Source organism: Maniola jurtina, chromosome 5 (genome assembly GCF_905333055.1).
Source record: "Maniola jurtina chromosome 5, ilManJurt1.1, whole genome shotgun sequence".
Lineage (NCBI taxonomy): Eukaryota > Metazoa > Arthropoda > Insecta > Lepidoptera > Nymphalidae > Maniola > Maniola jurtina.
Genome location: NC_060033.1, coordinates 13495517 through 13515193, shown reverse-complemented (window position 1 = coordinate 13515193; position 19677 = coordinate 13495517). Strand labels below are relative to the sequence as shown.

The 19677-nt window shown below is 38.3% G+C and overlaps 2 protein-coding genes across 2 annotated transcripts; one reads left to right on the top strand and one right to left on the bottom strand.

Moving 5' to 3' along the window:
• Window positions 1–17: 17 nt before the first annotated feature.
• LOC123865291 (glucose-6-phosphate isomerase) lies at window positions 18–10242 on the top strand. The gene is made up of 12 exons (XM_045906247.1): window positions 18–253; window positions 660–799; window positions 1254–1422; window positions 2686–2794; window positions 3250–3414; window positions 4292–4404; window positions 4783–4909; window positions 5267–5361; window positions 6269–6427; window positions 7182–7314; window positions 8160–8301; window positions 9226–10242. The coding sequence occupies exons 1-12, from the start codon at window positions 33–35 to the stop codon at window positions 9414–9416; spliced, it is 1764 nt and encodes a 587-aa protein (XP_045762203.1). The 5' UTR covers window positions 18–32; the 3' UTR covers window positions 9417–10242.
• Window positions 10243–11159: 917 nt separating this feature from the next.
• Window positions 11160–17183, bottom strand: LOC123865296 (flap endonuclease 1). Its single transcript, XM_045906255.1, has 8 exons — window positions 17003–17183; window positions 16869–16934; window positions 16047–16250; window positions 15140–15285; window positions 13495–13662; window positions 12796–13014; window positions 12241–12390; window positions 11160–11868 (listed from the first exon to the last, which is right to left on the bottom strand). The coding sequence occupies exons 1-8, from the start codon at window positions 17082–17084 to the stop codon at window positions 11764–11766; spliced, it is 1140 nt and encodes a 379-aa protein (XP_045762211.1). The 5' UTR covers window positions 17085–17183; the 3' UTR covers window positions 11160–11763.
• Window positions 17184–19677: the final 2494 nt, after the last annotated feature.

Sequence of the window (19677 nt, the reverse complement as noted above, 5' to 3'; positions counted from 1 at the left end):
CAAAACGCAAATAACCTTCGCTTGTCATTGAGATGTCAAATCGACATTCGTTATCAATTTTGTTGATACGGCAGTTTCGGTTTAATTTTTCGGCGAGTACACGAAAACTTTGTAAACTAAAAATGGAACCGAAAGTCAATTTAAAAGAAGACCCGGCGTACGTGAAACTACAAGAATTCTACAATTTGAATGCTGATAAAATTAATATTCAACAACTATTCCAAAAGGATCCCGAACGTTTCAACAAGTTCAGGTATTTTTAATTTATTTAAAAAAATAACAAAACTTTATGACTTAAAACTCGAATTATTTAAAAAGACCTATTTATACGAATTCGTCCTTGTTAAATGACCTTATTAGATCCTGTAATAAGTACTTTCGAATTTCACCAAGTTATATCATTCGAGTTCGAGTGAGTTAAAATTTGAAAGGTCACCGGCAACGAAGCAATGTCATACTTAATTAAATGAACTTTCAATGAATTGTTATCGTTTGCAATTTAATATAACAAGAGAAAGATAGGTGTAAAATAATTAAAAACAATATTATCTTGGAGTACTTACCTACTTATTTTCACAAGTACATAATATACTTACACAATCTTTTGTTGGACGAGAGAGGGTAATATTCCTCGAACTGATTTCTCTTTACATCAACAGTTTACGCATTCCCACCCCAAATGATGGAGAAATATTACTGGATTACTCTAAGAACAGAGTGGACGAGGCTGCCTTAGCTCTGCTACTTCAACTGGCTAGAAGCCGCAATGTGGAACAAGCCAGGGATGCCATGTTTTCTGGTACAGTAGCATTCAAACTTGTTGATAGAACAGAAGTTGTCATAAGTTGCAACATAATAACATATTTCAGATAATGTTTTCCATCATTGTCTATCTATGCAGTACCTGCCTACTGCTCCTCTCAGAATTAGTTGGGTTAGGCTGCCTAATCCATTCTCACTTGGCTGGCTTGCTGCAGGCCAAGTGCATATCGGCTAACTTCACACACCTTTGAGAACATTATGCAGAACTCTCAGGCATGCAGGTTGCCTCATGATATTTTCCTTCACCATTAAAATAAGTGATATTTAATTGCTTAAAACACCCGTTTTTATACAAATTCTTTTAAGACTAATACTTAATTACTTTTAATAAAATAAATGACAATCTTGTATCAATTCCAACAATTTAAACCAATTTTAAAAAATAACCCAACAGTCAAGTTAATTATAAAATTATTTACAACTGATTGCAGGCCAAAAGATCAACTTCACTGAAGACAGAGCAGTCCTGCACGTAGCCCTACGCAATAGACAGAACAAGCCCATACTAGTCAATGGCAAGGATGTATCACCAGACGTGAATGCGGTACTTGCTCATATGAAGGAGTTCTCTCAACAAGTCATCAGTGGGAACTGGAAAGGGTACGAATTTATACTCTGTAGTTAAAAATTCAAAAAAATAATTCAATATTCAAAATATTTTTATTCAATTAGACTTTTAAAAGTATTTTTGAATCATCAAAAGCATCTACAACTAGTTGGAAAAATGTGGACATCAATGGCAATCAGCAATAAGGGAACACATCCACAGTTCAGGTACCACACACTATAGTATATTATGGTTGAATATGTATGAAATTAGCAGTCATCTGAATTTCAATTGTGACAATAGATGGATCTACCCCTCAGCTTTGAAACTGCTTTTTAATGCTAAGACAATGTCATCCCTCGTGGGACTGGACACCATTAGCTCCACTTGCCTGGATTACGGTGACAAGGCCAACGGTGAAGATCAGCAGGAACTGTCGGGAGATAATCTGCAGCCATCTCGCCGACATCACCTCATGCACCATCACAGCGGTCCGTACTCAACCATTACGCGCAGCGAGTTGAGCCCCTTTTTTTTTTTTTTTTTTTGACGCTGGGGAATGCATTTACGCATGCCCCCCGGAAGCTAGCCAGCCAGCCGTGAGGCAGCCAGCCAGCTGAGGGAGGGTATGTGGGACTCGCCGGCCGAGAGGCGACCGGAATACCCACTAAACCCCAGCGGCGCTACTGCGCGTCGCCTGGCGACTGGGTCACGGGAACGGCCGAAGCAAACAACCGCGACCCAGCCAGCGACGTCTGCCAAGGCAGACCCTCCACCGGGGACCTGCTCGGTCCCCATCGACGCACCTCCGGGACGCACCAACGAAGTGCGTCCCCCGACCTTGGGACGCGCACGTCGCCCGCGTCCCATCCTCCGCTTCGTCCACTGTGCCCTCTGCTAGTCAGAGGGACACGCGGAGAAACCACCCCCCCTGCCAGGTCATTAGCCATAGCCAACAATATCTCCGAAGAGAAATTATTAGCCATGTTACCGGGGCGCACCGGCCCGAACACTGCTCTTCCCCTCGGACGCATCCAAAAGGGACCAGCAGCATCCGGGCACACTGGGAGGTTACCTGGAAAAGGCCCCTGGATTTTGTGACAGACATGGTCTACCCACTGCCACTTCAGCTGGCTAATCCATTTTTTTTTTTTCTAGGCTTTTGGGAGGGGTTAAATAGAAACACAGTTATATCGTTACCAGCTGTATTCCTACTGACTCACGCATCGCGCGGGTGCAACCGCGTCAACAAGTTTTTCTATCTACCTACATATAACAGATTCCTTACTAAAGTATCATTTATTTATCTTTAACAGGTACACAGGCAAATCCATCACAGATGTTATAAACATTGGTATCGGTGGTTCGGATCTTGGTCCTCTGATGGTCACGGAGGCGCTAAAGCCTTACGCGAATCAACTTAAGGTATGTAATAAATTCGGCTTGTCTCATTGTCTTTATCAATTCAAGTTGTATTTTTATGGCCTGTACTGTTTTTTCTATTTATAAGGAAATGAAAATATTTTTTTGGCGTAATTGAAATATTCATAATTCAAATTTTGAACCCATGATTTTATGATTGCTTTAAAATTGTTAATTTTTTTCTAGAAAGCAAATATTAATTCTTGTGTTTTTAAAAATGTAATAAGTAATTGAATGTTTTTTAGACTTACTCAATAGTAAACAACTTTTTTCTCCTATTTATTCTTTACTTCTCTAAACTAAGCTTTATTATTTTTTAAATATTGAAAATATTAGCCATACCTTACCCTAAGTTAAGTTAAAATGGCCGCCAAACAGAACAGCTGTTTTAAGGCCACCATCTTTTATCGGTACCAAGTAGTTAGAGCCATGAATTAAAAGCTCTATGGTATGAACAGGTCCACTTTGTGTCAAACATCGACGGCACCCACCTGGCGGAGGTGCTCAAGCGGCTGAACCCTGAGACAGCGCTCTTCATCATCGCGTCCAAGACCTTCACCACGCAGGAGACCATCACCAACGCCACCTCCGCCAAGAACTGGTTCCTCCAAGTCGCTAAAGATGTAAGACTAGCAATATTTGTTATATTGTTTACTAGATGATGCCCGCGACTTCGTCCGCGTGGATTTAGGTTTTTCAAAATCCTGTAGGAACTCTTTGATTTTCCGGAATAAAAGTAGCCTAAGTGTTAATCCAGGGTATAATCTATCTCCATTCCGAATTTTACCCAAATCTGTTTCTTAGTTTTTGCATGAAAGAGTAACAAACGAACACAAACTTTCACCTTTATAATATTAATGTGTTAGTTTTAACAAAATAGGTCTGCATGACTACCTTGGGTAGGTAATTCTCGATTGTAATACCTATATAATAATTTTATAGCGAACAAAATCGATTTTTTAAGAACATGATATTCAAAATTATAATATTTTATTTTATCAATAAAGTTTCTCATCCTGCACTAGAGTTTATTTGCATGTTTGTCTGAATAATCAATTTCAGTTTAAACTTCGTGTGAATAAGTAGGTTCCCTTCATCACATATGTAAGTTAATTTTAAGGTAAACTGCAAAGAAAACAATTAAACCACCATTTTGTATTACAGAATTATATATAACTAGCTGACGCCCGCGACTTCGTCCGCGTGGATTTAGGTTTTTCGAAATCCCGTGGGAACTCTTTGATTTTCTGGGATAAAAAGTAGCCTATGTGCTAATCCAGGATATTATCTATCCACATTCTGAATTTCAGCCAAATCCGTCCAGTGGTTTTTGCGTGAAGGAGTAACAAACATACACACACACACACACACACACACACACATACAAACTTTCGCCTTTATAATATTAGTGTGATACCACGATTTATTTGTTTAACGACACTTTAACACCAAAACACCTTTAAAGTAAACAGTTAAAAATGTATTTTTCTTTCTTTCTAGCCATCAGCTGTATCAAAACATTTCGTAGCACTTTCAACGAATGCTGAAAAGGTGACAGCTTTTGGTATTGATCCCAAAAACATGTTCGGCTTCTGGGATTGGGTGGGAGGAAGGTAAGAAATTTATATCGTTTTATTATTTATTTACTTTAGCCTGCCTACCTCTCAATTTTTTTAAAATTTTTAATATATTTTTTCCATTTTTTTTTCTTTGTATTTTTTTTTCTTAATATTAAGTTTATGCAGGTACATATATTTTTTTATCGTTTCTATCGTTAATTGCCTTTAAATCTAATAAAAAACACCAACCAACCATGTTGTTTCGAATGATTTTGAAAACATGTTCGTGACTGGTTGGTGACTCAAAATAGTTAACGCCCACTGAGATTTTCGTCTCTGTCATTTGTGTGCAATTACGTGAAAGAAAGAGCTCTATACTAACTTCTTCCCTGGATAGAGTAGACATTTCCATGATTAAATCATATATTTCAGGTACTCCCTCTGGTCAGCGATCGGTCTATCGATTTCGCTTTACATCGGATTCGATAACTTCGAGAAACTTCTCGACGGAGCCAACTTTATGGACAACCATTTCACTACGGCGCCGTTGGAGAAAAATGTAAATGCACTGAAAAATATTGGTTTTTATAAAATTTTTAACTTCTTATTGAAACCTTCACGGTACTGGCGCCTCTTGTATCAAGCATCTAGCGTTTTCCTCGCTGTAGTGAGATGAAAGTTTGTGTGTTTTGCACGGCTGCAAATTGCGCTAGAGCCTTTGAATTCCTCGCTTCGCTCAAGATTCTATTTTTGAAAAACCTTAGAATCCTTCGTTGACTCGGAGTTCAATACTAACTCTCGCGACAAAATAACAAGTTTGCAGCCTTGCGTAACAAATAACTATTTAATGCTCAAAGGAACTCTTTGTAATTATTTGTGTTATATTAAGTGTACTACATATTTAATTTGATTGTAGGCCCCAGTGATTCTTGCATTGCTTGGTGTGTGGTACAGCAACTTCTATGGCGCGGAGACGCACGCCCTTTTGCCCTACGATCAGTATTTACATAGGTACGTATGCGTTCAATATTCGACAGTAAAAATCATTATAATCAACCCAACCCCCGTTCACTGATGAACATTGCTCTCCTCTCAGAATGAGAAAGGTTTGGCCATCTACCATGCTGACCAGTAGGTTGATTCCGGAAAACCTGCATCAATCATTGTTACAATCGCAATTGTTGTGATTGGCTGAATTTGTAGTATTCTTGTTGCAACAATGCATTGTAGCCAATAGTGAGCAAGCTTTAACCAATCAGAGTTGATTGCGATCGTCACATTGTAGCTGTCATTTTGCCGCAATCGAGCACCAGGTACGGATTGGCAGACTTCACACATGATTTGAGGACATTGTGGAGAACTCTCAGGCATGCAGGTTTATTCATGTTTTCCGTCATCCTAACGACTTCAAAGAAAAGTTGAGTCGATCCCCGAATAAATTAGATCAGTCGTGGTGGGTCTATTGTTTCGATCAACTAACTTTTTTTTCACCCGACTGCGGCAAAGCCAAAAGAAAGGGTTATGATTTTAGCAGTCTATGTATGTATGTATGTATGTTTGTATCCAGATTCTGTGTGTTCCACCGTAGCGCCTAAACAACTGGGCCGATTTTGATGAATGAGGTGTCAATCGATTCGTCGTAAAGGTCCGGGTGACATAAGCTACATTTTATACCAAAAAAAAAAAAAAATTGACCTAACGGATGTTACATGAAAAAAAGTGTCTCCAAAAATCTTTTTTGCTATTGTATCAAGTGGGGTGTCAAATGAAAGAGGAGAAAATTTTGAGTTCATGAATATAAATGTACTCAAACATTAAAATATACCAAGCGACAGAAAAACAATTTTACTATAATATTTCAGCGTTTATTAAGACGATCGCAGTCGGGTTTTAGTTTTCAACTTTATTAATTGATCAGGTTTGCGGCCTACTTCCAACAAGGCGATATGGAGAGTAATGGCAAATACGTGACCCGCGGCGGCCAACAGGTGCAGTACAACACGGGGCCCATCGTGTGGGGCGAGCCCGGCACCAACGGCCAACACGCCTTCTACCAGCTCATCCATCAAGGCACCAGGTGGCCCTACTTTACTAGACTTGGGCGCGTTTGGAACCCTCGTAGCTTTAGTTTAAGTTTACGTAATTAATTATCACCACTATATCATCTTTCGAATCTAACAAATTGGACAAACAAAAAGTGTACAATAGTACCTCATCATCATCATCAGCCTGTGGATGTCCACTGTTGGACATAGGCCTTCCCTATAGAGCGCCACCACACCCGGTCCTCAGCCTTCCTCATCCAGCCACTTCCCGCCAGCCGCTTTATATCGTCGGTCATCGTGCAAATCATTTATTCAAAGTAGGTACCTACTTTGATTTTGACTTTGACTTTGACTGCTGCCAGCATAGCTATATGGACAGCTATGGTAAATACGTGGTCCGTAGGGGCCAACAGGTCCAGTACAACACGGGCCCATCGTGTGGGGCGAGCCCCGCACCAACGGTCAGCATGCCTTCTACCAGCTCATTCACCAAGGCACCAGGTGGGCCTGCTGTCCATCTCACGACATGGAGAGTAAGGGCAAACACGTGACTCTCAGGGGCTAACTGGTCTAGCAAGACACTGGGCCCGGCACCAACGGCCAACATGCCTTCTACCAGCTCATTCACCAAGGCACCAGGTGGGCCTGCTGTCCATCTCACGATATGGAGAGTAAGGGTAAACACGTGACCCTCAGGGGCTAACTGGTCTAGTAAGACACTGGACCTGGCACCAACGGCCAACATTGGTATAAAATGCAGATAAAACAATTCAAATGTTCTTGCAGGTTAATTCCATGCGACTTCATAGCGCCAGCGCAAACTCACAACCCCATATCTGGAGGTCTTCACCATAAGATTTTACTCGCCAACTTCTTAGCTCAAACCGAAGCTCTCATGAAGGGGAAGACTTCCGACGAAGTGAGTATCATTTATTAACCCCCAACCCAAAAAGAGGGGTGTTATAAGTTTGACGTGTGTATCTGTGTATCTGTCTGTGGCATCATAGCTCCTAAACTAATGAACCGATTTTAATTTAGTTTTTTTTGTTTGAAAGGTGGTTTGATAGAGAGTGGTCTTAGCTGTAATCCAAGAAAATCGGTTCAGCCGTTTGAAAGTTATCAGCTCTTTTCTAGTTATTACTGTAACCTTCACTTGTCGGGGGTGTTATAAATTTTTAATTTACACTTGTTTATCTACTTTTATTCTATACTAAGGCCCTTAAAGTTTTAAATGGCCATAATGATTTCGTCTGTTTTGAAGATTTTTAGGGTTCCGTACCTCAAAAGGAAAAAAGGAACCCTTATAAGATCACTTCGTTGTCTGTCTGTCCATTTGTCGTATCTGTCAAGAAAACCTAGAGGGAGCTTCCCGTTGACCTAGAACCATGGAATTTGGCAGGTAGGTAGGTCTTATAGCACAAGCAAAGGAATAAATCCGAAAACAGTGAATTTGTGGTTATGTACAAATCATTAAAAAAAAATTAAAATGTGTTTCCATTTTCAAAGTAAGATAACTATACCAAGTGGGGTATCATATAAAAGGGTTTTCTGTTTCATTCTTTACCTGTACATTCTAAAACAGATTTTTATGCATAATAGTTTTTGATTTATCGTGAAAAATGTTGGAAAAAATACCCGAGTACGGAACCCTCAGTGCGCGAGTCTGACTCGCACTTGGCCGGTTTTTCTTTGTAAAAGAAATCCGTAACCAAATCATTTAAATCATTTAGCTTGTAAGTATAATTGTTTTATAATTTTTCGCAGGCCAAAGCAGAGCTGGAGAAGTCCGGTATGGCGCCCGAAGCGATCTTCAAGATCCTTCCACATAAGGTGTTTAAGGGCAACCGTCCCACAAACTCCATTGTAGTGAAAAAGGTCACCCCCTTCACACTCGGAGCGCTTATTGGTGAGATTTATTTTATTTACTAGCTGACGCCCGCGACTTCGTCCGCGAGGGTTTAAGTTTTTCGAAATCCCGTGGGAACTCTTTGATTTTCCGGGATAAAAAGGTATAATCCATCTCCATTCTGAATTTCAGCCAAATCCGTCCAGTGGTTTTTGCGTGAAGGAGTAACAAACATACACACACACGCATACACAAACTTTCGCCTTTATAATATTAGTGTGATTTCATTATCGTCCATCAACTCATTGGCGGTCCACGGAATATATCCGTGAACACGGGTCTGGTCTCAGAACGGTGGGTTCATGCCATAGTCCACCACATTGGTCAATGGTCACATACCATTGGCAGGCATGCAGGTTTTCTCACGATATTAAAATGCGCATAACTCTTAGAGGTGCTTGCGCGGGATCAGACCCCGGTCACCCCTGAATAGCAGGCCCCAATCTTTAGGCTCTACCTTGGACTTCTACCTCTTGACATTGCAGTTTTTCTTTTCTTTATTGTTGTATTACTCATTGTTGAGGGTCGTGACTTTTCCATTAATCACATAACGGCAGGAGTTCTCTTGAGATAAGATGCAGTTGAAACCCAGATCCCTCCGTATACAACTCATCTAGAGAACGAGAACGAATCTTAGGTTTTGTAGTTATGATCAGATGTTGGTGATAATAACCAGTACTGACGGCTTAACTTGTTCTCTGAGATACGGAAGAAACGAAAAGGTTAATTGGTGACCTCCAAAATGACCCATCCAGTTATCGACTTGGATCTTGCTCAATGATTGCAATCGATTGTTATGCGTTGTCACAACTAGGCCACATGCCCCTACAAAAATTGCAAAATTTTTAAGGAATTGTAGGATGTGGAAATTGTGGAATCACAGACAATATCTCAAGTTCTAAGTTTTCTTTATATTTGTTACAGCTATGTACGAACACAAGATCTTCACCCAAGGCGTGATCTGGGACATCAATTCCTTCGACCAGTGGGGCGTGGAGCTCGGAAAACAGCTCGCTAAGGCCATAGAACCGGAGCTGCAGGATTCTAGCCCCGTCACCTCCCACGATGGCTCTACTAACGGACTTATCAACTTCTTGAAGGCGAACTTTGCTTAAAAGGGCAAAAATCTGTAAAAAAATTGTGGGCCCCCAAAATTTTCCCAGGCCCTCTTTTCCATTTTGGGCCCAAACGTCATTAGACATAGTTATTGATAATATTAAACCAGCAGCGTTCTTTCTGTCCCTGTCTTATTTTACGTAAATATCTTAATACCTAAATGTGTAGCAAAGTACAAAAGGTGTGATTACATCGATTCGTTTGATCAGTGCGACGTGAAGATGGCAAGTGGCTCGCTAAGGCCATCAAGCCAAAACTACTTTAGCCCTGTAAGGTGCTAAGCTGTTTAGCCTTTAGGACCTCTCATGACGTTTACACCAACGGTCGTAACAACTTGAAGGTGATCTTCGCTTAAAATCGACAAAAAATTGAAGCCCCCAAAAATTTCCCAGGCCCCTTTATGTTTTAAATCCGTTATAAATTCCTGGTGTTATTCTAGTTATTAAAAATATACAACAGCCTTCGGCTTAAAAGGCTTCATAAAATTTTTTGGGCCCTCAAATACATACGTTAATCTCTTTAAATGTTGCTTTTATTGCGAATGAATATTTTTTGTATCGGTGTAAAAAGCACAACTTTAGGAAAGTGGTCGTAGCTATGTAAAAAATATTATTAAATAATAGGTAAATTATATTATTTATTAATATATAAAAATTTGAAATTATTAAAAAGATCTTTTACTTATATGTTTGTCATTTTATAAAGTGATGTATTTATTGTAAGAGTATTTGAAAAGTATTTTGAAATGTTTTGTCTCTTGGATGTTGTTTATTTATAAATGATAAATCGTATTTGATATAGAATATAGCTTTTTAAAATACTTGAGTATATTGTTTTATTTTTCAAGTATAAATGGGAAAAATGTCTTTACACTCATTGGATTTAAAATTGAAATCACTTTAAATGGAAAACAAAGTTTACCATCCGAAAAAATAGGGCAAAAAAAATAGGTAAGGCAAATTCCAAAATGGAAATTGCTATTGGTCATTGTGAAAAATTAGGTCTTATCTACACTATTATAAAGAGGAAAAGTTTGGTAATGTCTGGAACTACTGAACCCATTTTGAAAATTCTCTCACTAGTAGAAAGATACATTATTCCTCTATCTATACGACAGTCTATATTTTATTTCAAAAATTAGAGATCCCTACTAAAATTGTAATAAGCTACCCGTGCGAGGCCGAGGCGGGTCGCTAGTAAATTATACATTTAACAATAAAAATCTGGTCTTGGATAGGTAGACGATGTCATCATCTCAACCCGTTGTCAGCCTACTACTTAGCCCTAATTAACACGAGCGTTAAAAAAGCGTTGCGTCGAAACCCGGCGTTGCGCTGGAAATATATGAATATAACAGATAAAAAAGCGTTGACGTGTAAACAGATACTTGGGAATGCATCTGTTCTATTTGAACGCTTTTTTAACGGACGTTAAAAAAGCTCTCGTACGAATGAGGCCTTAGCCCTAATTTGCACGAGCGTTAAAAAAGCATTGCGTTAAAACCCGGCGTTGCGCTGACAATACAAAGTGCGCGTTAAAAAAGCGTTGACGTGTGAACAGATACTTGGGAATGCATTTGAACGCTTTTTTAACGGACGTCAAAAAAGCTCTCGTACGAATGAGGCCTTAGAACGGGTTTCTCGCAGTATGAGAAGCTTAGTATGTACTGGATCGACATCGAGCTAAAGATCCCCTCAAATCGAAGGCCTGTGTATAGGTACGTGGAAAAATAAAACAAAAGATGATTATAACGTCATTATTCGTTTATTCACATTTAGAAAATACATTATAATTAATGTAACGTCATATCGATCCTGCGACTTCAATGCTGATTAGGGCCGGCGCAAACGAGGGACTTTTGTCCCTCGACAACACGTCGACTTTTGTGACTCGAAATGGTTAGCGCGCACTGAAATTTTTGCCTCTATCATTTTTTATGGGAAAAATGCAGAATAACGACTTGAAATCTATTAAAATAACTACCTATGAACCTCAAAAAACGTAACATTTAAAATTAAATATAAGTATTTAACACAATTACTATATAAAAAATGCAAAATTACTGTTCGAGACTAGGTATGCTTAAAGTTCCTCTCTCCTTTTCCCCAAAATTATATTTTTGATTAACATTATTAATCATAATAGAGTTTTAACTACAAATACTGATGGAAAAATTTAGCTATTCTTTTTTCCATGGAAAAAAACATGAGACGAAACAAATAATGTCATTCAAAATAACAATTTTTCAACAGGATTTTAATGAGATTTCAATTGTTACAAGCATCAACATGTTTTTCCTTAGCTCAAATTAAAACTAATAAAATATAGATAAGTAAGTACAATAGTTTATTTTGGTTTCCTCCCTCTGCCGCCGCCGGTTTTAGTTTTTTTATTCGCACTCTTTTTCTCTTCTTCGGCTTTCCGCTTTGGATTCGGTGTTGTTGATAACACCTAAAAATAAAGAATTTGTTAAAATAGAAAAACATTTTGAAAATAATCAAAAACATACAATTTCCGAGACATCTATATTTTGTACTAAATGATGCACGCGACTTTATAGGCGTGGGTTTAGGTTTTTCAAAAATCTTTCAAAACTTAGCGTTATATACTATCTTAACACAATCCAATTCCTATAACAATTTCCTTTATGTTGTAGTTTTAATGATTCAGTATTTTTCAAACCCGTATTGTATAGCGTGCAAAACTCGGGTCAATGCCCCACCTACGACGCGGCATTGATTTCCAGTTACCTATTTACGGAACGTTCGTTGACCTCTGGCGTCAGTCAGATGTTTTATTTGCAATGTATTGTGAACCTTATACCTTAAAGAATCCATCGAGTCGGCCCTGAGTAGTTCCGGTGCGTGCTTTCATCAATTTCTTGGCGCCATTGCGGACTCTTTCTTCATTGAACTGCTTGTCTCCACACAGGAACTTCACCAGGCCTTCCTCGTCAGGGTCGCACCATTTCAGCTGGGAATAAAGTTAGTTTTAATATGATTACCTCAATAAATATTATTTTTGCAATGTACTGTATGAAAAAGTAGAGGTAAAGATCTTGGCGATTTTCATATAACTAGGCGTTTTTACAGAATTTATCTCTAAATCCTCTTATCTTACCTCTATATCCTCGGTGTTTTCGCTTTAAACTTACCTCTGTATCCTTGCCGTTTTTCAAATTCATCAGCTCGATGGTAACTAACCTTGGCCATTTTCATAGAATCTATATCCTCGTGTCATAGAACTTACTTAGCTGTATACTCGGTGTTTTACACTACTTACCGCTATATCGTCGGCGTTTTAACACGACTAACCTCTATATCCTCGGCTTTTTTAAAGAACTTATCTGTATATCCTCGGCGTTTTTACACAACTTACCTCTATATCCTTAGCATCCGCGACCTCGGGCTCCACAAACAGTCTGCGCGCGTCCTCAAAGTCCCAGTTCTCTGGCGGCTGGTACTTCTTAGTGTCAATGTTGTCTAGCACTTGTTCGATGGAGCGATGTTGGCGGATCAGCTCGATGGCTCGCTTGGGGCCGATGCCTCGAATGGAGCCGCAGTAGTCACACCCAAGCAGAATGCATAGATCTATGAACTGGGAAGACAGACCAAAATTACTATTAAAAAATCTGGTCATGTGCGAGTCGGACTCGCATACGGACGGTTCCGTACCATCATACAAGATATTTTAATATTTTTATGTGCAACATAGCAAGTTAATGACAGCAGCGCCATCTATTTAAGTAAATTAATTTTTTCGTGTCATTTTTTTTGTGATTCTCTGTTTTCGGATTTATTTCTTTACTTATGCTATAAGTCCCACCTACCTACCAAATTTCTCGATTCTAGGTCAACGGGAAGTACCCTATAGGTTTTTTTGACATATACAACAGTCGGACAGACGCACAAACAGACACGATAGACAACAAAGTGATCCTATAAGGGTTCCGGTTTTCCTTTTGAGGTAGATACGGAACCCTAAAAATGAAAGTGTTATTTCTTGTGCGATGGTACGGAACCCTTAGTGTGCGAGTCCGACACGCACTTGGCCGCAAAAGGATAGGAAGGGTACTACCTCTTTCTGGTTAAGTTCCAGTCCGCTCAGCACATTGTTCAAGTGGAACTCCTGGACGGGCATCTTCCTGGCTTCGGAGAAGGTGAGGTGCCGCAGCAGCACGTTCGCTCCGAACGTCAACGCGTCCATATCTTCTGTGGCCACTGCATATACTTTACCCGCTTTTACCTTTATAAAATAGAAATATTTATTTTTCTTCCATAGAATTGAAAAGAGCAACCGCCGAGATTCTTGCTGGTTCTTCTCGGTAGGAACGGCATTCCGAACCAGTGGTCAATTATTTTGAGGATTCAAAAGCACTTGTAAAAGTCTACTTGAATAAAAATGTATTCTATTCTATTCTATACCATATATTGTTTTCTGTATATACATATTATGTATATACAATGTTTTTTTAAAAATTCAGATACAAGTTAGCCCTGGGCTCCAATTCATCTGTTGGTAAGTGATGATGGAGTCTAAGATGGAAGTGGGCTAACCTGGAAAGGGTATGGCAGTTTTCATTAAACCTTTGTTTTCTATGCGGCATCATACCGGAACGCTTAATCGCTTGGTGGCACGGCTTGCCGGTATGGTGGTAACTAGCCGCGGCCGAAGCCTCCCACCAGACCAGAGCAGCAATTTAGAAATTATAAAGAATATAAAGAATAATAAAGAGTGCGAGATAGACTCGCGCACCGAGGGTTCCGTACTCGGGTATTTTTTCGACATTTTGCACGATAAATCAAAAACTATTATGCATAAAAATAAATAAAAATCTGTTTTAGAATGTATAGATAAATCCCTTTCATATGATACCCCACTTGGTATAGCTATCTTACTTTAAAAAAATGGGCACGCGCCTAAATTTCTCAGTGCAAATGAGGAATGTTAATACGTGTTGTGAATCGAACGAGCACAACAATGTTGTTACAACATCACAACAATAAGTAGGTAGGTAGATTCTATTAGGTATAACACATCCATACTAATATTATAAATGCGAAAGTGTGTGTCTGTCTGTCTGCTACCTTTTCACGGCCCAACAGTTTAACCGATTCTGAAGAAATTTGGTACAGGGTTAGCTTATATCCCGGGGACGGACATAGGCTACTTTTTATCCCGGAAAATCAAAGAGTTCCCACGGGATTCCTGAAAACCCATCCGCTTAGCCGAGAACCGAGGTAGCTTGCGTCCCTGTAATTGACATAGGCATTCTATCCCGGAAAATCAATCAGTCCCCACGGGATCTTTAAAAACCTAAATCCACGCGGACAGAGTCGCGGGCATCTTCTACTTACAAAACAAAAGATTGTGAGCGAATCAATAAAGTTTCTGTGATTTATTTTATTTATATTTTATCTATTCTAGAGATTCTTTTGTTTCACACAAAATTGTGTGAAATTCAAAAATTAGTGTTAATATGTAGCGGTTTTTTTACCGCGATGCCACAGTCCACACATAGGCCGCATTATACGTTCCGATAAAAGAGAACATATAGAGCGGTGTAATTGAATGCAGCGCCACCTATTGAGAGCTTTATGAAAATAAAATTAAATCTCTTGCTACAGTCGATTTTTTTTTTACTTTGTAGTGGTTTTGGAACTCAGTTTTTTAATTATTTTTTGCACATTGTGTTATTTGTGTCATGGTGTGTCCTAGTTACCAGATCAGCACACTGGGCTTCTGCCTCACATGGTGCTTCCACGACGGGGACCCCCATGAGTTTTAAAAGCTGCCTTGCCTCTTCACCGTGATGCTTTGTCACTTTTACAAGACGACGATTGAACTTCTCTATAGAAGCTGTGTCACCTGTAAATTATGAAAATAAAGATGTATTCAAATTAAACAGAATAAAAAAGGTAGAAATACTAAAAAACTTAGCAGTCAATGGTGACTGCTGACAGAAGTGAAAAAAGAAGTTGCCTAAAGAAGTTTCCACTTCAAAAATTTAAGCTAAACCTAAGATGCTACTTACACATTTTAGTTTTAGTTTTCTAATTCTTCTTATCAGATTAATAGTTATAGATAAAATTCTTAACAACTGAATTCATATACCTAAAATGTAGAGTTCATCTTAGTAAGACAGGTTGAAATTCTAAAGTTTGCAGACATAGAAAAACATCTAAATTGAAAAATACATAATTTATAAAATGAAATATGTTTTTAATTTTTTTTTAATTCAGATACAAGTTAGCCCTTGACTGCAATCTCACCTGATGGTAAGTGATGATGCAGTCTGAGATGGAAGGGGCCAACGTAGAGGAGATATGGCAGTTTCCATTAAACCCATACTCCTTTGGTTTCTACATGGCATAATAATTGAATGCTAAAGTGGTTGGTGGCACAGCTTTGCCAGTAGGGTGGTAACTAGCCATGGTCGAAGCCTCTTACCAGACCAAGATTTTAACATACAGTTCAAAATGTTGGATCTAACCCACTCAAAAGTCAATCTCTAGACTTCTGAAATTTTGCATGTAGGCTTCTCACATAAATTTAAAAAGCTGTATAGCTTTAGATAATTCTTTATGGTCAAAAGAGTTAAGGCTTAAAATCGAAATAGATCTTCTTACCAGCCTCTGTAGCCTTCTGCAACTCCTTCTCCGCCTCTTCCCTCCTCTCCGCTCGCTTGTTGAGCTGGTGAGACTTCATCTCCGGAGGTTTCCCATCAAACACGTACACAGGCTTGATGCCGTTCTCCACCAGACGAATGGTGCGGTAGAATGTGCCCATCAGGTGAGAGGTGGTCTCACCGTCTACTGATGTCAGTTGAGCTCCTACAATATTACAAAAATAATATGAAGAATCTGTACCTTTTTATATTTATTGTTCTAGAAAATAGCTCACATATAACAATATATGTAGATATATCAGGCATACTTAAGAAACTCAAAACATTTACGTTTTTATATTATTTACAATAAACTAAGTGCAGATTTCACCAATGTCAAGTGAAGTTTAACCTATAAACGATTTTTTAATCCTAGGACCAAAATGACTTTATGGTTTCTGGGAATAAAAAATCAGCTAAGTATAAGCAGTTTTGTGAGTTTTACTAATTTGGTGGACTCTATGGTAGAAGATTTTGACCTATTTGAGTAGTGTTCCAGTGTTCAATCCCGGTCACACACTACTAACTTTTTGAAGTTATGTGCGTTTTAAGCAATAAATATCTCTTGGTTTAATGGTGAAGGAAACCATTGTGAGAAAATCTACATGCCTGAGATTTCTACATAATATTTCAAAAGCATGTGAAGTCTACCAATCTGAACTTGGCCAGCATGGCGGACTTTTGGAACCCATTTCTTACGAGAAGAAACCCGCGTACAGTAGGTAGTTGACCGGCAACGGGTTGAGATGATGAACCACAACAAAATGATTTCTTAAGTACTTACCTTCACTTCTCACAGCTATTAAGAACTGGTACAAGCTCATAGATGCATCGATGGCCACTTTTCTACCTGAAATTAAACGATTCTATATAATTTGTCCCTCGAAAACAAGCGGCTTTTAAACACATTCTACATACCAAAATAATTCTTAATTTCCATTTCTTTTACTGCTTGGGGAGCAATGTCTGCTATTAACTTGGATAGGCCTAGAATACCCATTTCATTTCACGTAAATCAAATGTTTTTATTAATATTTACTTGCACGTCTATTATTTACACGCGATTTAATTCCAAAAAAGCGCGAAACTGGATAATTTTGACGCCGTCAGTTGTGACTTTGACATTTCAAAACTAATAGTGTAGTAACTACAGTATGATTTAATCGATACAGCAAACCAAAATCGATTTTACATATAGTTTTAATTATATTATTCTAAGTGCTGATACTTACCAAATAAATAGGCAGGTAATAGGGTTTATATTTTAATTGTGTGTCACTGTCGTTCATTTTTTTAATTTAAAATATGGTTCATTGGAAAACTGGCTATGAAATCGCTGACACAAAGTCTATAGCAATATCTAAACGATTTTTCATTTTAATGTCAATTCAATAAGTAGGTAGGTAAACATTACAATCTTGTCAAGTAAGGATCCTAATTATAATTCAAAAATAAAAACCCATTACCTATTATTAAAACAAAAACAATTACCTAAGTTATACAAAACTATGTTATTTATTAAATGAACACAAAATCCCACCAAAAACATTTCATGTAAAATGTTGCCAAGACTCACAAGTTCATAATGCTTTCACTGTTAAAAAGTGATGAGATCTCTAGTAGAGCCAAGCCCCTAGCTGAGCTTAGAATTGCGCTGCCCATGGGACCTATCCCAAGTCCAAAGTATATAGCTCTTAAATGCTCTTGAGTATATCACATTTATAACAATAAAGAACAAATAACTCTACTTACAAGCTCTGATTTTACAAACCCTAAATCTTGGTTAAAAAAGGACGGCTTGGCCGTTTAATGTTCGTGGTACTTTTATCTGATACTAGCCGATGCCCGCGACTTCGCCCGCGTGGATTTAGGTTTTTTGAAATCCCGTGGGAACTCTTTGATTTTCCGGGATAAAAAGTAGCCTATGTGCCAATCCAGGATATTATCTATCTCCATTCTAAATTTCAGCCAAATCCGTCCAGTAGTTTTTGCGTGAAGGAGTAACAAACATACACACACACACACACACACACACACACACACACACACACACACACACATACAAACTTTCGCCTTTATAATATTAGTGTGATGACATTTAAGCCCGGAATAGCTTGTGCGACAATCATGAAGTATAATAAAAATTAGTAATTGTCGAACAAACTATTCCTATTATTATATTAATATAATATGTTATGTCATGTAATGCTTTCACGAACATTAAACGGCCAAGCCGTACTTTTTTAACCAAGATTTAGGGTTTGTAAAATCAGAGCTTGTAAGTAGAGTTATTTGTTCTTTATTGTTATAAATGTGATATACTCAAGAGCATTTAAGAGCTATATACTTTGGACTTGGGATAGGTCCCATGGGCAGCGCAATTCTAAGCTCAGCTAGGGGCTTGGCTCTACTAGAGATCTCATCACTTTTTAACAGTGAAAGCATTATGAACTTGTGAGTCTTGGCAACATTTTACATGAAATGTTTTTGGTGGGATTTCATTTCTTTTTGGCAGGTGCCATAGATTTTTTTTTTGGATCTATTTTTTGTAGGTACCTACATCATTTTCATGGCCCGCTCTCTATCGTTACCTCTTTTTTTAAAAGCTTTTATTCCACTTGCAATGTATGTAACTATGTTTGTTTGGGTGGAATCTTGCAACTCAATTTTAAAGCAGATATATCAAATTTCAGTCTTTTAGGACTTCAGGAAACACATTTTTTAAATGTACAGACTGGGAAAAGTTTATTTTCCTGTTGTTTTAATGAAATCCCTAGCCTACATACCAAATTTCAGTCTTCTAGGACTTAGGGAAGTATTTTAGAACTTTTGACTAGAGGGGTTTTGAATGGCAATAAATCTGAAACCATAACAGGTAGACAATTGATACTTGGCACGTTTGATAAGTCTGTCAAGGACATATTATCCTGAAAATATCAGCATTCTAGCGATAGACTTTACAAATAATTTGCTTCCCCCATACGTGGGAGTGGAGGTGGAAAATTTTGAATTTCTTAATTTTCCTGTAGTTTGTATGCAATTTCTAGTGTACATACCAAATTTCAGTCTTCTAGGACTTCGGGAAGTACCCTAGAATTACAGACTAGAAGTTTTGACTGTCAATAAATCTGAAACTATAAAAGCTAGACAATTGATACTCAATGCGTTTAATAAATCTGCCCAGGACATCTTATCCTGAAAATATCAGCTTTCTAGCGACAGAATTTACAGATTTGCTTCACCCGTAAGAGGCGTAGAGGGGGGGCATTTCCAATTTCTTAATTTTCCTGTAGTTTGTAGTCAATTTCTAGTCTACATACCAAATTTCAGTCTTCTAGGACTTCGGGAAGTACCTTAGAGGTTTTGAGTAGAGGTTTTGATGATCATCAGTGAGGGACGAAATCGGCGTATTTTAGGTATCAATAAATCTGTAACCATAAAAGCTAGATATTTGATATTTAGTATATTTGGTAAATTTGCTGAGGACACCTTATACTGAAAATTTCAGCTTTCTAGCGTCATCCAGACCGAAGTTATGACGGGTCGAAAATACGGCGAAACACTTCGAGAAAAAGGTACGTAGCGCCCCGGCC